We start from the raw sequence: 20910 nt of genomic DNA, 5'->3' as shown, positions 1-20910 counted from the left end.
TATAGGGCTTTTGGTTGCATTCATGATAAAGTTGGTTGCTTTCTCCAAAGTTCTCAGCACCTCCACATCTGCATATAGTTGACTCCACCCCATCCTGAAGGTCACAATTACACATTACTTATTCCTACATGAAAAAGTAGGACCCCCAATTTAAGACCTGGGAGCCTACAAAGTGCTCACAGTCTCTCTTGCATCCTTTTTCATAGGTCTTGTCACCTTGTAGTATAATGAATTGATAACTCACGAGGTTTTACACTGTGATTGAGTACAAAACCCTTGCCTTTCTTCTTCATGTATTCCTCGTATCTACCTCTAATACAGTATCTGACATGTAATGTGCAACAAGAATTATTGGGTGGGTGGATAGATTGATACATATATGCATTTATTTAAATAAATGAGAAACTAACAGGAGACTCTTAGGCAAATACTCATGAGTTTTGAAATGATGACAAAGTAAGTGTCATTGAACTCCATCATTTTCCTTCTTTTATCCTCCTTTCGCCCAAACTTAATTTTATGGCAATAATGAAACTGAGACTCTAATTAAATTCAGAAAATTATAAAGAAAGATGATTAGTCCTTATGCTCTTTAGTATATTAGTTAAATTGATTTATGAATATGATTTCCTTTCTTTTCATCGGTTTTTTAAATTCAGTATAGTTGTATTATTTTTTGTTTGTTTAATAGACAATGTAGATTTTATTCCATTTGAAATTTAAGGATAAGAAAAAAAGGTGTATCATAATATGACACAGTTTCTCTAAAGAGATTGTCCCCTAGTGTCTGTCATATTGAAAGTTGCTTGCGTTTTCAGAACATATTTTAGTATTTATAATTTTATCTTCCTTCTGTGTCCACCTTCCTTGCATGTATATATGTACATATACCAAAATAAGATGAATGTCATTTTTGTCTATGATGATAAATTTCCTACCAGCTTGTTCATTTTAAGTGAGAACTTGGGCTGACAAATAATCCTTCTTTACCAATTATCAGCCCAGCTCAGTAAACCATCCTATTTAGAGACTAAGAGCAGAGAGAAAGATCAGGATAACTATTTCCATAAATAGCTTTTTGGTGTGAGTGGTTGGGTGGTATATTTTTTAAGTTAACATTAAAATGAGTGAGTAACATGCACAGTAGGCACTGCCTGTAGCTGCAGCAGGTAAAACAATGTACCTCATGCTGTAAGGATCCTCAGGAAGGCCCTGTTTTGGGCACACAAGTAGAACTTGGTGAATAAGTTCTCATTTCTTTTCTTTTCTTTTAATAAATATAAGGGAGGAAACTTTTTAAAATATATAAGAAAAGATCTACTCCTTCATGCAGTAAATATATATTGGGTATTTTCATAGATACCTGGTTGTAAAAAATAAAACGCAGGGAGCAAATAAAGCTGCATTTTCCCCAAAGTGATATCTCAGAGGCAGAGTAAGCCCACATAAAATTGTTGGTAGAGTATTAGGATACCTAATTGTGTTAATATTTACCTGGGAAATTTTCAGATAAGGTAAAGGGTCTTAGGAATGCATATTAGTGGATAAAAGTGTATGTTGCTGCACCCAACTTATGACTGAACTTGTCTCTTCAAGAATTCAGTAAGCAGGCTGAAATCCTACCTGCCTAATCAAGCAGAAATTCACCTGCACAGAAGTACAGGATTTTGTGTGGCAATAAGCACTTTTAATTAAACAGTTCCCAAAGTTGGAGCTGAATCTGTAAACAAGTGGCAGATTGAGCTAACACATCCAAGCACTTTGGGGAAAATATGACTTTTAAAAAAGTTAAATGGGTAAGCTGAGAAAAATCCAGCTGTGTTTTACTTAATGCACTAAGAATCAGAGTTCTTTGACTCCTATTTTCTTTTTCTTCAGAGTATCTTGTGGTGTTGACTCCCCATTCCCAGCCCTTTACTTTTGTCTTTTAAGACTGTCTTCAGATAGATATGTGAGTTAAAATTCTGTAACACTCATTCATTATTGTAATAGAAAGCCAGTCTCGCCTTCTAGTTTATCTTTTTTTAAATAGGTCAGAAGCAGCAGGTTATCTTCATCAGCAAAACAATTAGATTTAACTCCTACCTGTCACATTGCTAAAGGTCTTAGAGTCTATACACAATCAAAATTGACCTTAAATAAAACAGTGAAAAAGATAGTTTTCTTAATTAGAAATATTACTACCTCAGGCCTCCCCGGTGGCGCAGCGGTTGAGCACTGGGTTGTGAAGCTGCCCGAAGCACCTGCAGCACAGGTTCAATCCCCAGCCGCCAGGCGAGGGTCCCACATGGCACTCAGACCTCTCCTGCCGCCCGCTGCTCCCCTCAGCAATGTACTTCGTCAGCCTGCCTGTTCTGCTCCCCGCTCTGGCTCTGGTGAATTCTCTCACCCTCCTGCGGCTTCTGACTGTACCCAGTGCTTGTATAAATCAATAAATAAATCTTTAAAAAAGAAAAGAAGAAGAAGAAGAAGAAATAATACTACCTCTAGAAAGCAGTTTCCCAATTAAGCCATGAGCAGTCATATTGGAACCCAGAATCATTCTTACATGGTGTCTGGGATGATAGGAAATGGGTGCAGAATCAGAAAAAGACTTTCTGAACTTTCAGGACTAGGTTCCTTGATGAAGACCATTGTCATACTGGATGGGAAACATTGTTTTAATCTATATTATTTTCTCAGTAATCCACAATCTACTTTCCATTAGAGAAGTAAACTGTAGTGCCGTACTAAAACTCTCTGGTTTGTAGATCTAAGAAAAATCAATTGTTATGAAAGTACAGGAGAAGGTAAATGTGATTTAGAGACTTAGGGTTACCAATGCTATTACATAGAAATATTTGCAAAGATAATGCCTCCCCCTATCAAGCCATTCCCAGGCTGCCTGATCTTCCTGTTTACTGTAATCCTGCTTCTCTGGGAATTACTTCTGTCTTCTCAGAGACACGTTCTTCCCATTACAGGAAGGAGTTGCTTCTTTATTCAGTAATAATGTTGAACATATTGGTGATTCTGGTGTTCAGTTCACGGGTGTGTGTGGCATAGGTGTATATACATGCATGAACCTACATAAATGCTGAACAGTAGATTTTCGACTATATATTAATAATTGAAATCTCAGTAATAGGAGCATTTTGAATTTTAGTTATAATGCTTAGTGACTACATCAGAGCTGAATTCTCAGATTGAAATTTGTTCAGCATTGGACAGGCAGTGTATAAAAAAATGTGCCCAACTGCTCCACAAGAAAAAAAAAAGTATAACCCAGATAAGTCAATGTAAAATAATACCTAGAAATATTAAACTAGGGTAAGCAATGTAAAGAAATAGGCAGATGTGAAAGATTGTCCTTGCAAGGTGGCTACAGCAAGTTCCTCTCAGTGGGGGGCTTCATGTCATATATATATGCATATATATACACACACAAACACACACACACATCTGCTTTGCTCCCACCCCACCCCCCAAGTTAAGAGATTCTCCTCTGCTCCCAGATTGCCTCAGTTCTTAAGAATACAGTCCTTGACTCTGAAATATTCTTAGTGGAAATGGATAGGGGCCACGCCATTCCTTCCTTTCTGTCTTAAAATGGTCAGGTTTACAGAGCATGCTCCTTGAGTCCTTCAAGCTGCAGCTTCTCCCTGCTGCCTTCTGGCTCTAATCTCCTTATAGGTGTAGCACCATGGCAACAGGCCCAGCCTAGAGCCCAGACACCTTGTTTGTGTTACCTGAGGGGCTGGATGCAGCCTGAAGGAAGAGAAGGAGTGTTACCTATCCTGCTGCTTGTTTGGAAGATGACTGCATGTTCTGTTGTTGGTGCTTCTACCCTGCTTCCATTGAAGATCTGAAATCACACCTGGAAAGCATTTATCCAAAGATGTTATCAGTAACCGAAGGCAGCAGGAACACCGTCTTCTATTGGTTGTTGGTTGTTTTCTGAGATGTAGTTCAGAAAGTGACTTGCATCGCGACATGTGGCTCCGCTATGATCTGGGGTTGCACTGCCAGGTGGCTGTACAGTTGCTTCATGTAGGTAGACATTTCTCTTGTTTGAAATAAAATTCATTTGTTTTAGAATATTTTCCTAGAGAATTTAACAAAGTAAAAGTACGCCGCTTGTCTTACCTCCTATTTTAAATGTGCTTTCATCTTTGCTGCTGAGAGGCTCACTTCCAGAGAATGAGAGGCTTTTCCCCTCCTAGCAATTCCTGGGGAAAAAAATGGGCTGGAATTGTTTTATATGTGTTTAAGAAAGATTCCGATAACCTGTCGCCTTAATCATACTTTCTGTGAAACATACTGGGAAAGGTCGTATGGTAATTACGTGAACGTAAAAAAATGTTTAGCAGTTAACTATTAATAGTTGATGTGCTGTGTTTACAGTATATAGCATGTCCTTGTCTCATCCAATACAACAAAAAGAAATAAATTATATTGTTATTTTTCATGTACAAAACGTTAGGTGGCATTTGTCCCTTTTGTGCATACTTTGTATTATCAATGGGAATGTAGAAATTGATTTTTTTTTTTCATCTTAAAAAGCCGGCTGAATATCAGAACACATCTTTCAGTCTTAACATTAAATCGTGTTTGGTTTTTTTGTGTGTGGAAATAAGAATGGACTAAAATCCTTAAGCTGTTTCTTACTGTATGGAGTTTGATTAAATAATAATAGAACGGAAACAGAAGGAAAAGAGCAGCCTTTAGTGCCAGTTTCCTATATCTCATTATTTTGTAATTCAGCTGAAAGCTACTCTGGCATCAAGTATCAGTTCCTTTTAATGTTAACATGGTTATTTCAAGGAAATGAATGAAGCTACTTAGTTAATAGGTTTTACAAAAACAAATGTCTTTACAGGAGGCATTTCTTTTTATCCCTGTTCTAGGTATTTCTGCTTGAAGTGTATTTAATTCTGAGTGTTTCGGTCAACAAATACTATAATTATTGAATAAAAACCACATGGCTATCCAGTTCTGAATTCAAGAATATTGTGCCTTATATTGTTTGACTTAATTTACTCTTCCAAGGGTAGGCAGTGAAGTACTAGCTCCTCCGGTGACAGGAATTGTGATCCTAGGCATCCTTGTTGCAGCCAAATCGGCCAGGATGTCTAAATGGTGTTGGCAAAGATTTGTTCTTCTAGGTGAGAATTTGAACATTTCTTTTGAGGATGGGAAGGTTCTTCAAGGCATTTTATTCTTTATTTATACAGGCAAGCCTGGATAGAACTAAATATTTGCCAGAGAAGAACTTCATGTTGAGATGGAAATAAAACCTGAAAGGCAGGATCTCATACTAAAGAGTTTGGCTTTGGCTGTGTGTGTGTGTGTGTGTGTGTGTGTATTTTGCCACAGCAGAAACAATGAGGATTCATCCATACTATTCTCTCAGTGATAGAAGAAGGTAAAGATATAGCATTGGAGGGTAAGAGGGGCGAGGAGGAAGAATGAATCTTATTATTTTTTTAAAGATTTATTTTTTAGGGCCTCCCCTGGTGGTGCAGCAGTTAAGCACTGGGCTGCGAAGCTGCCTGTCAGCCTCTGCAACACCGGTTCAATCCCTGGCCGCTAGCGAGTGTCCCACATGGCACGCAGACCTCTCCTGTCTAGCCCGCTGCTCCCCTCAACAGTGTATTTCATCGGTCTGCCTGTTCTGTTCCCCGCTCTGGCTCTGGTGAATTCTCTCACCCTCCCGTGCTTCTGACTGTACCCAGTGCTTGTATAAATAAATAAATCTTTAAAAAATCATTTTTTATTTATACAATAGCTGGGATACAGGCCAGAGGCTCGGGAGGTTGAGAGGATTCACTAGACAGAACAAGGAGCAGAACAGCAGACGGACCGAAAACACTGCTGAGGGGAGCAGTGGGCGTGAGAGGAGAGGTCTGCTGCTCCATGTGGGTATCTACCTGGCCGGCCAGGAATCCAACCTGCGCCGCAGAGGCTGCGGACAGCTTCACAGCGCTGCGCTCAACCCGCTGCACCATGAGGGAGGCCCAGAAGAACGAATCTTTTGTCAATATCTTTGCTTAAAAAAGAATGTGTAGGGCCTCCCTGGTGGTGCAGCGGTTGAGCGCTGGGTTGCGAAGCTGCCCGCAGCCTCTGCAGCGCCGGTTTGATCCCCGGCCACAGGGTGAGGGTCCCACATGGCGCGCAGACCTCTCCTGCCGCCTGCTGCTCCCCTCAGCAGTGTACCTGCTCTGCTCCCCGCTCTGGCTCTGGTGAATTCTCTCACTCTCCCGTGCTTCTGACTGTACCCAGTGCTTGTATAAATAAATAAAAAATAAAATCTTAAAAAAAAAAAAAAGAATGTGTATGATAACCTTGAATAACGTCTTTTTTCCATCTCCAAGATAGAAAGAAGAATTAAAAACAATGCCTGTAGTAGAGCTTGGACGTTCCCTGGGACAGTTAATATTATAGTATGTTTTGTGTTTTGTTTAAAAAAAGGAATGTGTATACACAAATATATATAATATTTATAGATGCCACATGAATATGGTTATTACTGTTATAATTATACATTAACTATTCATTTGCTTCTCATTAATTTTTCCCTTAGGCATTTATATATTTGTTGGCATATTGCATTAGACCATCATTTCCTTATTGGTCAACATTACACTACCTTTAATATCTTTTTCTGTTCTAGGTCTCGTGGGCTGCCTAAACTAAAAGAGTCACGTTCCCATGAATCCTTGCTGAGCCCCTGCAGTGCAGTGGAATGTCTGGATCTTGGCAGAGGGGAGCCAGTATCCGTGAAACCTCTCCATAGTAGCATCCTTGGGCAAGACTTCTGCTTTGAGGTGAAGATTTTAAAAAGCGTAGAAAGAAAAAAGAGTAGTTAAACAAGATGTTAATTCTCTACCCAGTAATTTTGTGATTTCATTACTCTGGTGTTGATGATTTGGTCATCTTAACTGGTTTTCAGTTGCTGAAAGTTACCTACTTATAGGGAACAGTTTGGAAAATTATTTAGTTAACTTACTGGTCATTAAAGTTTCTCATGATGACTACTTATTCCTTTTGGCCTAGTCTGGTTTCAGTTAAGTGGGTTCTCAGTACGTTCTCTGTAGAGGTCACAATAATAACTTATTCAAATCACTACATTAATTTTTCAGCATTAATAAAGATATTACTCACTATGTTACTATATTTCTCTTAAAACCTTAAGCCCCTAATTTTAATGATTCTTTGAGTAAATTTACCAAAACCATTTCTCTAACTACATTGGCATTTCAAGATCTGCAACCATGTCTTATTTAAATTTATTTTAAATACAATATTTTTAAAGATTTATTTATTTATACATACAAGAACTGGGGTACAGGCCAGAGGTGTGGAGGGTAAGAGGATTTACCAGAGACAGAGTTGGGAGCAGAGTAGGCAGATTGACAGAAAACACTGCTTGAGGGGAGCAGCGGAAGAGACAGGAGAGGTCTGCTGCGTCATGTGGGTAGCTCCCTGGCTGGCCAGGGATCGAACTCGTGCCGCAGAGGCTGCGATGGCTTCATAGTGCTGTGCTTAATCCCTTGTGCCACCAGCAAGGCCCTTAAATACAATTTTAAACGTTAGTAAGCCCAGATACTATTTTAGCCTGTAACTAACATAAAAATTATCAATGAAACTTATTACATTCCTTACTGGGGAGAGCAAAATAGTAAGTATTCAAAAACTAATATGGGGGCCTCCCCGGTGGCACAGCCGGTTGAGTGCAGCACTATGAAGCTGTCTGCAGCCTTTGCAGCGTAGGTTCGATTCCTGGCCGGCCAGAGAAATTCCTACATGGCGTGGCCGACTTCTCCTGTCGCGCCTGCTGCTCCCCTTAGCAGTGTATTTTGGTCATCTGCCTGTTCTGCTCCCCGCTCTGTCTCTGGTGAATCCTCTCACCCTCCTGTGCCTCTGGCCTGTACCCTAGCTCTTGTATAGAAATAAATAAATCTTTAAAAAAAAAAAAAACCTAATATGAATTGTACATGTAACCACCAACTGGACAAAAAATGTAATCTGATCTGACTCACTAGGTTATAATCCCTGAGATTGAGTTAATATGTGAGCATGCTTTAGCAGTTTGGACAGATCATTTATTGGTGTTCTGTTTTATGAAAGTCATTTGAACTTTCTAATATTTGTAGAACTTTTACTACTTCTACTACTAATATTTGTAAAATATAGTTCAACAGGTTGTATACCAAGCCCAGCGTTAGGTGCTAGGCATAGATGCATCAACTTTCAGTTTTAAAGGACAGTGGTAATAGTAGTCAGGCTAACCTAATAAAGACTGGAAAGCATCAGACTGATTGCGTAGTGGAGGAAAAATGGATCCCAAAGATAGTAATTCAATACTGATAATTCTTTTCAATTTCATTTAGTACCCTTTTATACTATTACAGTGAAGACAGTCCCAAAATATTTGATAACTGTTTGAGAGACTCTCTTCCCTTTTTACTTATTTTTTATTAACTCAGAGTTGAGCGTATTCATTTGCAGGTAATTTGTGATATGGTCTGAAAGCTTTTTAATTTTGGTCTTTCTGCATGGTAGACGAGTTTTAGGTTCCTGAGCTGAATTTTCAGTGGCCTTTGTTCATAGACCAGGAGGTGAATATAGATGCTAACCAGATTACCAAAAAAAAAAAAAAAAAAAAAAGTGGATCTAAATGTAAATCTAGATATCATAAAATAAGGAAGATTATTTTTGGCTTCATTAGTATGATATGGGTTCATAGTATATCCCTAACTCTTAAATGATAGAACTAGGAAGATGGAGCCCCCAAGTCTGTGTCTCACTTTCCTTATATCTATTCTTTACTTTGAAGGTTACCTACTTAAGTGGAAGTAAATGCTTCAGCTGTAACTCTGCTTCAGAGAGAGATAAGTGGATGGAAAACCTTCGAAGGACAGTTCAGCCAAATAAGGTAATAGTGACTTCGAATGTCCAAAAAAAATGTTTACTTCTAAGCAATAAATTGATAGAAAGTAAGTGCAATAATGATTTGATTTTTATAGAACCTTTGAAAACACATTTACATGTTATGCATTTTTATGTTCAAAATAATCTTAATGCAGATATTATCATTTTACCAATATGGATAAGAAGATTCAGGAAAAGTTAAGTGACTTGCCCAAGTCAGCAGCTAATACATAATAGAAATGGGACTGGAATACAAGTTTCTTAACACCCTACGTCTATTGTATCTGCCGAAACTAGTTCGGTTGCCTCTAAGTTGGCTATGTAAGAACTTACATTCACCCAATAAAAATAGATTCTCTCTGTATAACCCAATTAAAATAGGCTTTCTAAGATTCTGATACAGTCTTGCTCAAAGCTTTCTATTTTGCCTAACAATGAGATAGTAATCCTTTTCATTGTTTATGAACTGCCCTCCCTACATTATATAGTCAGCATCATGAACTTTTAGAGGAAAATGTTGTCTTTCTGTAATTTCACTCTCAAACTCAACTTTGTTGCTTTATAGGACAATTGCAGACGAGCTGAAAATGTTCTCCGTTTATGGATCATTGAAGCCAAGGACCTTGCCCCTAAAAAGAAATATTTCTGCGAACTGTGCCTTGATGATACCCTCTTTGCTCGTACAACCAGCAAGACCAAAGCAGACAATATTTTTTGGGGTGAACATTTTGAATTCTACAGCCTTCCACCTCTTCATAGCATCACAGTTCACATTTACAAAGATGTGGAAAAAAAGAAAAAAAAGGACAAGAATAATTATGTAGGTTTAGTCAACATCCCCACTGCCAGTGTGACTAGCCGCCAATTTGTAGAAAAGTGGTATCCAGTGAGTACACCTACACCCAACAAAGGAAAGACTGGAGGACCTTCTATTCGTATTAAGTCACGTTTCCAAACTATCACCATTCTGCCTATGGAGCAATACAAAGAATTTGCAGAATTTGTCACCAGCAACTACACCATGCTATGTTCTGTCCTGGAACCAGTAATTAGTGTGAGAAATAAAGAGGAGTTAGCTTGTGCCTTAGTGCACATTCTTCAAAGTACTGGCAGAGCTAAGGTAAGTGGGAAAGGATTATGTTACCTAAAATCTCTCCCCTGCCTTTTATAAAGAAACAAATATATGGATACTATGGATATCGAAATTAGAGAAAAATGCTTTGCTGTTGGTCAAAAAAAAATTAGGAAAACCAATTAGGAGTTCTTAGATCTAGGAAAGATGGGAATTATAAAACTAAAGTAAAATGAAGACAAAAAAATGTTAAAATTCATTTGCATGAAACTTAGATACCATGGCTAGCTCTTTATTGTCTGGCAAAATAGATGGTAAGGTGTTGGCATGCTAATCCCACAGTGTGATTAAGATTGTTTACCTTGAGTTGTAGAGTGTGTTGCATAATGATTTCACGCCTCACTGTATTTTGTTTAGCTCAATTGATGACTCTATCCCCTAGTCATAGAAGGAACTATTCCAGAAATATCCTGGGCATTAGCAAGTCTTCCTGGGACTAAAATTCATATTTGGAATAAAAATACCATGGGATATTGTATAATTGGTAGCTATTTCATGATAGCCTTATCTCATTTTATCCTGCATAGAAGTAAAGGTAGGAAGGTGGAAAAAGACTTATACTAATTGTATAAAGAACCAATTGATAAGAGTCTTTGATCATCCTGAATATGGTAATTACCACCTCTGTGAGACATATTCATTTCACTAGAATGAGTCTCCATTATGTTATATGGAAATTGGTCTTTGGCAAAATTGCACTTTCAATCTAGAGATGTACACAACTAGAATAATTTATTTAGAACAAAATAATAAAAGTGCTTTCAAGACTTCATGATGCAAATCAGAATATTTCAGTATATTCAGTATTTAGTCCCTTGCCTAACTGCTTTCCTATTGATTATCATTTTTGTGGTTGATAATAAATTTGAGGTTTCTGGTGTTAAAAAATTTCTAAGTATGAGATTAGATGTCATTGAAATTTGGAGTCATCCTTAAAATTGTACAGATACATTCTTTCTACTCTTCAGTTGCTCTAAGACCAGGATATATGTAGTATTTTTTAAACAACTTTATTGAGATACAATTTACATTAAAAAAAAAAAACTACACCTATTTAAAGTAAAAAATTCAGTAAGTTTTGATAGACTAAGCAACAATAAAAACCACTATAACAGTCAAAGTACAGAATGTTACTATCACCCGCAAAGTTTCCTCCAGTCCTTTAGCATAAGAACTTGAATAGTGCTTTCTAAGTGTACAACTCTTACACCATTGAGCTATCCCAGAATAAATCCAATTAATGTATAAAATACGTAATTTTAAAGTAAAAGTGTATCAGTATATTCCCTCTGCTTTTGGTTCTAGAGACTTTGAAATAGCCAATAAATGTATAACATTCAAAATATATAATATTAACACATTTTAAACCAGATGACAATAAACACTGAATTTTACATCAGTTTTTTTAGGACTGTTGAGAAATAAAGCAATTGCTCATTAATAGCTTTATTTCTTCTTACGCATTTCCCCCTTCCATGGTTGGGTGGATGGATGGATGGGCAGTGGGACATACATACATATATACACACTTACATACATAGACAGCCTAGAAAATGAATTCAGTGTGGAAGTTAAAAACACCCACATTGGTACTGTCAACCAGTTTATAATTTTTATATAATGAATGCCTAATCCACAGCAGAAACTTTTAAGTCCTGAAAATATATAGAACAAAAGTAGATACTGTATTTGGCCTCATGGGGCTTATTGTCTTCTGGGGAAAACAGATATTAATCAAATAACCACAGAAAAAATAAATGTGTGATTACAGTGAGACGTGCAGAGAATAAATGAGGTATATGGTGCTATGAGAGTGTGGGTTAAGGAGACCTGACTAATGGAGTTCAGGGGCAGTGTTGGTGAGGGAAGCCTTCCCCGAGGAAATGATATGTAAACTAAACTCCTAACTCCATGACATTGGGAACAGGAACCAGTGGTGGGAGTGAAGTAGAACTGAGAGCAGCGTGTGCACAAGCTTTGTGCTGAATAGGTAACATTGTGTTTTACAGAGGCCTTAATGTATTCAAGGACCTCAAAAGAAGGTCCTTAGTCTGAGTAGAATCCACAGGGAATGGTACAAGATGAGGCTGGATGGGTAGATAAAAACCATAAAATACAGAGACTTGTAAGACTGCTTTCAGAGTTATGTATGGTCCTTATCAAAAGTGTAATGGAAAATTTTTGAAGGAATTTTAAATTTAGGGGTGGTGACGCTTAAGATTTTAGCCTGACTGGCTTTTTTCTTTGAAATGAATCTGGTAGCTTTAGTTTTAAAACAGCATTCCCAGCATCTCTGATATTTCACCACTCTTAGAATGTATATTATTTATTCAGTTGCTTTCTGCCTATTGAACATTATTCTACCAGGATTTTCTGACCGACTTGGTGATGTCTGAAGTGGATCGTTGTGGAGAACATGATGTCTTGATCTTCAGAGAGAACACCATTGCCACCAAGTCCATTGAGGAATACCTCAAGTTGGTGGGACAGCAATATCTTCATGATGCATTGGGTATGGAGGAGAAAAACATGTTTTATTTTCTTCCCCTTTTAAGTTATTTCACCCTCATGAAACACACAAATCAAGCTCAAATTCTGCATGTTATTTAGTTCTATGTTATTACAGTGTTTGGGTTTCAGCAGTAAGAAGTCTCTGTGGTACTAACCATTACAGGATCAGCAGAGTCACTTATTAAATATGTACAGAAAGAGAAAACCCATCAGCACATCCAGCTAATCCCAGATACTCAAGTTCTTGATCCAACAATACACTATAATAATCTTGGTTGTCACTACTTAGGGTGATCTGTTTCCCCCCAAATATTAGGCATTTATATCTCGTTAAAATATAACACCTAAATCTCCAAAGTATTAACATTTGCTATCATGTATCACATTTTATTGACTAAGCCAGTCATTTGCAGTTCCGAATTTGGTCATGAAATCCAGGTATTAACCACTAGTAAGACCAAGTAGTTTTGTGTACTTCATGGTAAAATACACATTAGTTCCTTGAAGAACATAGTCATTTCTTTTACCCCCATCTCCCCCATACTTAAAGAATCTAGAACAGCGCTATCCTATAGAAATATAATGGAGTCACATGTGAGTAATTTAAATTTTCTAGTAGTCAAAATATAAAAGGTAAAGAGAAATTGATGAAATTAATTTTAATAACATTTTATTTAACCCAACATACCCAAATATAATGAGGGCTTTTTTTAAGATTTATTTATTTGTTTGTTTGTTAGTTTGTTTGTTTGTTTGTTTATACAAGCACTGGGTACAGTCAGAAGCAAGGGAGGGTGAGAGAATTCACCAGAGCCAGAGGGGAGAGCAGAGCAGGCAGACTGACAAAGTACACTGCTGAGAGGAGCAGCGGGTGGCAGGAGAGGTCTGCACACCATGTGGGACCCTCGCCTGGCGGCTGGGGATTGAACTGGCGCTGCAGAGGCTGCAGGCAGCTTTGCAACCCAGCACTCAACCACTGAGCTACCAGGGTAGGCCCAAATGAGGGCTTTTACTTTTTTTATATAAACTCTTTGAAATTCAGTGTATATTTTATATATTTTTCACATTTAAGTTTGTACAAGCTACCTTTCAGAGGCTCAGTAATCACAAGTGACTATCAAAGAGTAAAGTGTGTTGAAGGAATGGATTGTTTGCCCTAAAGGAGCTTACAGTATGGAGAGATAAGGACATCCCTATACCAAAAAAAAAAAAAGAGAGAGAGAAATCTTGTGCTTTCTCCAGTAATAAATTGATTCAAGCTGATGGGATTATAAGGTATCCCCTGTGAAATACACTCATGGTGTGTGTAGAATGAAGAAAGGGAATGTTATGTAAAACAGAAATTGGTCAAGAGAATTGATGGGGATTAGCATGGAGAAAAGAACCACATAGAAACAAAAAGGCATAGGGTTTCTGGAGAACCAGGCACATACTGAATAAAACCAATTAGCAGAAAAATGAGACGAAAAAGACAAGTCAACAACAAAAAAGATTAAGAAACAATTAGAATCAATTTGAATGTCTAGCTAAGGAGTTTGGGTTTTACAATAATCATGGCAAGCCACTGAAAGTTTTGAGCAGGACACTTTCAATAGTTTAACAGAATGAAAATTAAAATAAATTGGTAAGGAAAGCAACTTAAAGAGGAGAAACTGGTTAAAAAGCCATTGTAAGGCAAGAAATAATGAGATTCTGGGCCTCCCCAGTGGCACTAGGGTTAAAGACAGCACTACCAAGCTATCGCCAGCCACTGCAGCACAAGTTCTGTCCCTGAGCCTGCCAGGGAGCTAACCCACATGGCGCAGCAAACCTCTCCTGACTCCCCCACTGCTCCCCTCAGCAGTGTATTTCAGTAGATCTGCTTGGTCTGCTCCCCACTTTCTCTGGTGAATCCTCTCACCCCCACACACACACCTCTGGCTTATACCCTAGTTCTTGTATGCATAAATAAATAAATCTTTTTAAAAAATTATATAGATACTGGAAAATACTTAAAAAAAAGAGAGAATGAGATTCTAAATGAGATCATCCACAAGAACAAGATCAGAGAAAAGGTAGATGGGAGAAATATTAAAGAAGTTTAACTGATAGGACTTGGCAGCTTTTCAGTTTGTGAGGACTCATGGGAGGCGATCAGATACTATAGTGAATTTTGGACCTTTGTGAGTGGCTAGAAGATGAGATTACTAACAGAAATAGAGAACATAAAAGTAGTAGACTTGTAAGATGGAAAATGACATTTTTATTTTTACATGTATTCAATTTGAACTTCTAGTAAGAAATTCTAGGTTTGATATAAAATCCTAAGATATCTGGCTGGCTCTTGGAAATTTAGGACCCATGTGAAAGGGGTAAATGAAGCCTTGAGATTGCCAGAGCAGAAAGAGGATAGGAGCAAAGACAGATCTTAAAACATACCTGAGTTTATGGTGTAGAAAGGAGAATCAGAGAAATGTACATGCACACATGGTGCGGACAGGGGCAGGGCAGAAAACCAGGAAAACACTGAGTCTAAGACACCAGGAGAAAAGGAAATATCAGTGGAGTCAGAGATTGAGGGAAGTAAAGATTAAAAAGAAAAAAATGACTGTTGCATTTGGCAACTTAATGATCACTAGTGATGGCTGGGACTGATATTAGGAGGACAGAGACCAGGTTGTATGGGGTAAAAAGTGAATGACTTTAAGAAATAAGACACTATGTTTACATGGAATTGGTAATTGCTACTCATATAGTAGTGATTAGTTCCTACCCTGGAAAACTAAATTCTTTCTTTCTGTTTCCTATCTTCATTTTTTATTTTGGTTTCTTTCTCTAAGTCGTGTGTACATCTTTAGTTTAAAATCTAATGGGAACTTATGAGAATAGTGAAAATGAATTTTCACTAACATTAGAAAAGGCACAGAAAAATTTATAGATTCACTTACATAAAATTATTACAGCCTCAATAAAAATTTATTTTAAAAAGGATCTTATTACAAATCTTATGGTTTGCTGTAATGATTTGTATTATCTTTGAGAAGCCATGATAAAGTATCTTAAACAGATAAAGTGTCCCTCCATTCTGTAGACATAGAAGTGAGTATTTGTTGGCCATGTACTTCTTAAAAATCAAATATTTTGCATTTTACCATTCAGTGTGCTTTTTTCTAAAAAAGGATTTCCAAGTGAAATAATTTCCGAAGTGAGAAGTAGATTCATGTCCGTCAAATAGGACAGTGAATAATTTAATAACAGATTGGCTCAATGAGACATGAAAATTAGTTCAGTGAATATGAAAGACATTCACATAACCTACAAATATCTCTGTTATATTCATTACACAAGAGCAAGGGCCACGATGGTGAAATGACTGCTATTTCCAAGAGTATAAACAACAACAAAAAAAAGCTTCTTTAGGACAGCCATTCTACTGCCTTTTTTTTTTTTTAATTTATTTTATTATGTGTACAAGAACTGGGGTACAGGCCAGAGGTGTGGTGGCAGGGGAATGAGAGGAGTCACCAGAGACAGAGTGGGGAACAGAACAGGCAGATTGAAATACACTGCTGAGGGGAACAGTGGGCGAGTCAGGAGAGGTCTGCTGTGCCATGTGGGCAGCTCCCTGTCCAGGGATGGAACTCATGCTGCGTGGCTGTGGATAGCTTCATAGGTTGTGTCTCATAGGTTGTGTCTCCCTCGAGCCACCAGGGAGGCCCCCTACTGGCTTCTTCCCACTTAATGCCATACATTTCTTATTAGCCTTACTAATAAGACTAATGACTGGTTCTTCTCCTATATTTTACCTTTATGGAAGAAGTTCTATTTTGGAAACAATTTATAGAATATGCCTTGAAACCAACGTGAATGCAGACATGTTTTAAGAGAGTAATAAGTGATTTTTGAAATAGCAACCATAACAAATTCCAATATTTCAGTACCTGAGAAAGATTCTATTATTTTTATCACATGATGCTGTCCTTGCTATGGCCAGAGCCTCTATTGACAAAATTGAGAAAGATTTCATGATATGTATTACAGTAAAAAATTTCACAGTGAAAGCTCAGTAAACCAAAAACTAAATTAGTAAGTACAACTGAGCACTTGTTATATTACATACGCTTTTAGCAAAAAAAAAAAAAAAAAAAAAAAAGTTGCTATTCCTAGATAGCCTGAGGAATTCCAGGGAAAATTGAGTTAAAAGTTGCCATTCAGGGGCCTCCCCTGGTGGCGCAGCGGTTGAGTGCTGGGCTGCAAAGCTGCCCGCACCTCTGCAGCGCCAGTTCAATCCCCGGTGCTGGGCGAGAGTCCCACATGGCACGCAGACCTCTCCTGCTGCCCACTGCTCCCCTCAGCAGTGTACTTTGTCTGCCTGTTCTGTTCTCCGCTCTGGCTCTGGTGAATTCTCTCATCCTCCCGTACTACTGACTGTACCCAGTGCTTGTATAAATAAATAAATATTTAAAAAAAAGTTTTAAAAAAAAGTTGCCATTCATATTGTGTAATATCTATCTGCTTTTTAGCCAATCTTCATTTATCGTAATTAGAGCATTAACGTTACTACACAGATTCTACCTCAGTTAGACTTAAATCGTCCCTCTGCTAGCCCCTTTTACCATTCTGATTGAAATCAGATGGCATGTTGTCCTGTGACACACAGAACACCATCTGTGAGATAAAGTAAAGGAGTTCCTGAGAAGATCTGATGTCCATCCCTGGTGGCGGAAGCAAATTCCTTTGAAGCAGTAATACACCCATAACCTACTAACTTATTTCTACACACGAAATATGGCTGCTAGAAAATAATTATTTATATAGAAATCAGAGTAGAACAAACTCACATGTAAACAACAAAGTAAGTACCTACTCCCATTGGCTTGGATTTTTCTTTCCCCCTTCAAGGGCAAGAGAGCAAATGTAGATGGACTCTTGAAGCTGTCTCAATAATTTTTTTAAATATTTATTTATTTATGCATACAAGCAACTGGGGTACATGCCAGAGGTGCAGGGGAAGGGGAGAGTGAGAGGATTCACCAGAGACAGAGTGGGGAACAGAACAGGCAGACTGACTGAAATACATTGCGGAGGGAGCAGCGGGCTAGACAGGAGAGGTCTCCTGCACCATGTGGGTAGCTCCCTGGCCAGCGGGGAGAGGCTGTGGAGGCTGCAGATATCTTCACAGTGCTGTGCTTAACCCCTTGTGCTACCAGGGAGGCCCTGTCTCAATAATTTTTGGTCAAATAAGCAACATCTAGATACATACCAATAAAAGATTCAGCTTCAATATGGTACATTTCATTTCTGGACATAGGTTCTATTTAGAAAAATGAAAATCATTTTCATTATCTTGGCGGGCTTTAAATATGGCATAATCAAATTTTTTCAAATACTTTTTATGCTTCCACTACAGATAATTCATTTACTTCTGAACCCCTGGGTTATTTTACCCTTTTATTTTTTTGAAGAAAAAATATTTTTTGAAGAAAAATATTCTTAAAATTCTGGATCTATTTATTAATATATTTCCCTATTTCCTATGTTCCCTAATATATTTCCCTATTAAACCACTTCCCTGAAATACATATAACCTTATAGAACTAACTGAACACCTTATTTATGATATAAATTTAGAGGTGGGCCAATTTTTGCATGGAATATTTGACACAGTTTTAATTTTAGGTGCTCTTTATTATTTTTTTTTTTAGATTTATTTATTTATTTATACATACAAGCACTGGGTACAGTCAGAAGCGCGGGAGAGTGAGAGAATTCACCAGAGCCAGAGCAGGGAGCAGAGCAGGCAGAAGGACCGAAGTACACTGCTGAGGGGAGCAGTGGGCAGCAGGAGGGGTCTGCGTGCCATGTGGGACCCTCCTCCGGTGGCCGGGGAGCAGCCGGGGATCGAACCGGCGCTGCAGAGGCTGCGGGCAGCTTCACAACCCAGTGCTCAATCGCTGCACCACCGGGGAGGCCGTTTGGTGCTCTTTAAGATGAGATAGATTGAATGGAAACACATAAGATTCTTTGTGAACAGGTCAGATTCAAACCTTGTGAGACTTGGTAAACATTTTTTAAGTCTTTCACTAGCTTTTGGTCATTTCACCTTAGGAAAAGTTATTTTACAGTTGTATGGTTTTTTGCACATAACAATACATACTATATGGAGCTTCTGTCAGGCACTATCTGTTCATGCATTATCATTATTTCTGATCCTCACCATAGCACCATTTGGTAGTAGTTACAAATAAGGCAGCAGAAGCTTAGACTTGTTCAGTACTTTCCAAGGCCCCGCAATCAGCTAAGTGATGCTTCTAATGCTTAATCCTAGATCTGTTTCATCCCAAAGCCTCTACTTTTTCTATACACCACTTTCCTTTCCTGTTCTCCAAGCACTTTTCTTCCAAACAATTGCTTCTCCTCTGGCATAGCTGTTTTTAAAAGCTTTCATTTACCTCACTACTAGGGATATTTTGATAGAAAGTACTTTTCATATTTCTACTGCTACTTAATTTTGCAGAAAATATTGTTTATTTTCATGAAATGTATAATTAGCCTGAAACTTCAGTAATTTAAGCAGATTTGAAAGGATCATTCAGAGATCTACTCCTTTTTCAGAGACCTATAAAAACCAAGAACACACATTACCGTATTAAGCACCTGCAATGCTTTGGGAGCTATTTGAGGGAATAGGGGTTTGTATAAAACCTGGTGTCTGATCTTTAAGAATAGTCATCCTATGGGCCTCCCCGGTGGTGCAGCCATTGAGCTCTGGGTTGCGAAGCTGCCCGCAGCCTCTGCAGCGCTGGTTCTATCCCCGGCTGCCAGGCGAGGGTCCCACATGGCGCACAGACCTCTCCTGATGCCCACTGCTCCCCTCAGCAGTGTATTTCGTCTGTCTGCCTGTTCTGTTCCCCGCTCTGGCTCTGGTGAATTCTCTCACCCTCCCGCGCTTCTGACTGTACCCAGTGCTTGTATAAATAAACAAATAAATCTTTAAAAAAAAAAAAAGTCGTCCTAGAAAGGAGGTAAAAATTGTGATCAAATAAGCACAAATCTGTGAAAGAGTAGAACATCTGTAAGATATTATATCATGGAGGATAATAGGAAAGATTTGTTCTTTTATGGAATATTGAGCATATCTTTATAGAGGATAGTATATATGAACAGAGCTTCTAACCTAATTTTACCTGGGGAAAGTATATACAAATTATATAAAGAGATGTTCTGCTACAGCTTTGTGATGTGTTCAGTAACTATGCCCATGTTTGGCACCAGCATTGGCATTTAAAACCTTCAGTAGACTATTCAATCATACTTGGGTTATTTATTCTAAAATTATATTATTCTTTAAGGTAGTATCATTTTTTAATATAAATACAGAGATGGTGATGATAATAATTACTGTTTTTCTACTTCTAGGATAAGGAAAATAAGCATTTGGGATGATGTAGCTCTTAAGTCCAGGGCAATAATCCATCATAGGCAAACTTTTATGCCTTCATTGTCAGGTCTCAGAAAATAATTCCCCATTATACATTTTTGGACAGAAATTCTAATCCTTTTATTCTATTCAGGAAGATACTATTTATAGTGATACTGTCTATCTTCTCTTTCAACTAGGGGAGTTCATCAAAGCTTTGTATGAGTCAGATGAGAATTGTGAAGTGGATCCCAGCAAATGTTCATCTAGTGAACTGATAGACCATCAGAGCAACCTGAAAATGTGCTGTGAGCTGGCTTTCTGCAAGATCATCAACTCTTACTGGTGAGCTGATATCAGTGCCTCATCCCCTGCTTATGGAATTTAATCTTCCCATATGAAAGTCATCACAATGTTAACAGTTATTTCCTAACCAAAGAAAGAGCTTAGGGGGAAAAGTGAGAATTTCCTACCTCAGTGTTGTCTCAAATCTAAATCTCCAGTGTAAGCAGAAGTTCCCCTGTGCTTGTTAGGGGGAAAAGGATGTCCCAAAGCAAATTCCATATAGGCTTTGTGGACTCCACCCCCACCCCAGGTCAAAGCCAAAGACACTGGGAACTCCAAATCCCATCACCACCAAAGGGAAGGTGGCTGGGACCTGAGGGTGGGGTTAAGCAGCCAGGTGGATACAAAAGGCAGACATGTGGGCTTTGGGGCTCTCCATTTTGGGCTCTCGGCCAGCTTGCAGCGTTCGGTCAGCTCTGAGAGTGACTTTGGGTTTCCAGGTCGTCGGATCGGGTAGGACGCATTAAAGACTCTATTTCCCTATTTTCTCCCTGAGTTGTACCCTTTCCTTATTTCCTTTTTCTCTTGTAAATAAACCTTTTATTAACCCTTTTGCATGTGTCTGTAGTGGAGTATTCATAAGTCTCTTTAAAGCGCGCGGGTGAGGACC

General features: G+C 38.3%; 1 protein-coding gene across 3 annotated transcripts in view; it reads left to right on the top strand.

The window, feature by feature from the left end:
* The window catches only part of RASAL2 (RAS protein activator like 2), a gene marked incomplete at both ends in the record, with an annotated part of 312747 nt that overhangs the window by 266248 nt on the left and 25589 nt on the right, over positions 1 to 20910 (top strand). For all 3 annotated transcript variants that reach the window (XM_084249590.1, XM_084249589.1, XM_084249588.1), the window contains 5 exons: positions 6653 to 6806; positions 8819 to 8917; positions 9479 to 10033; positions 12413 to 12557; positions 20156 to 20300. In XM_084249590.1, coding sequence (XP_084105716.1) covers positions 6653 to 6806; positions 8819 to 8917; positions 9479 to 10033; positions 12413 to 12557; positions 20156 to 20300 — 1098 coding nt within the window. The remainder of the gene's footprint in view (positions 1 to 6652; positions 6807 to 8818; positions 8918 to 9478; positions 10034 to 12412; positions 12558 to 20155; positions 20301 to 20910) is intronic.

Source organism: Talpa europaea, assembly GCF_964194135.1.
Source record: "Talpa europaea genome assembly, chromosome: 12".
NCBI lineage: Eukaryota > Metazoa > Chordata > Mammalia > Eulipotyphla > Talpidae > Talpa > Talpa europaea.
This window is presented reverse-complemented; position numbering and strand designations above follow the sequence as displayed.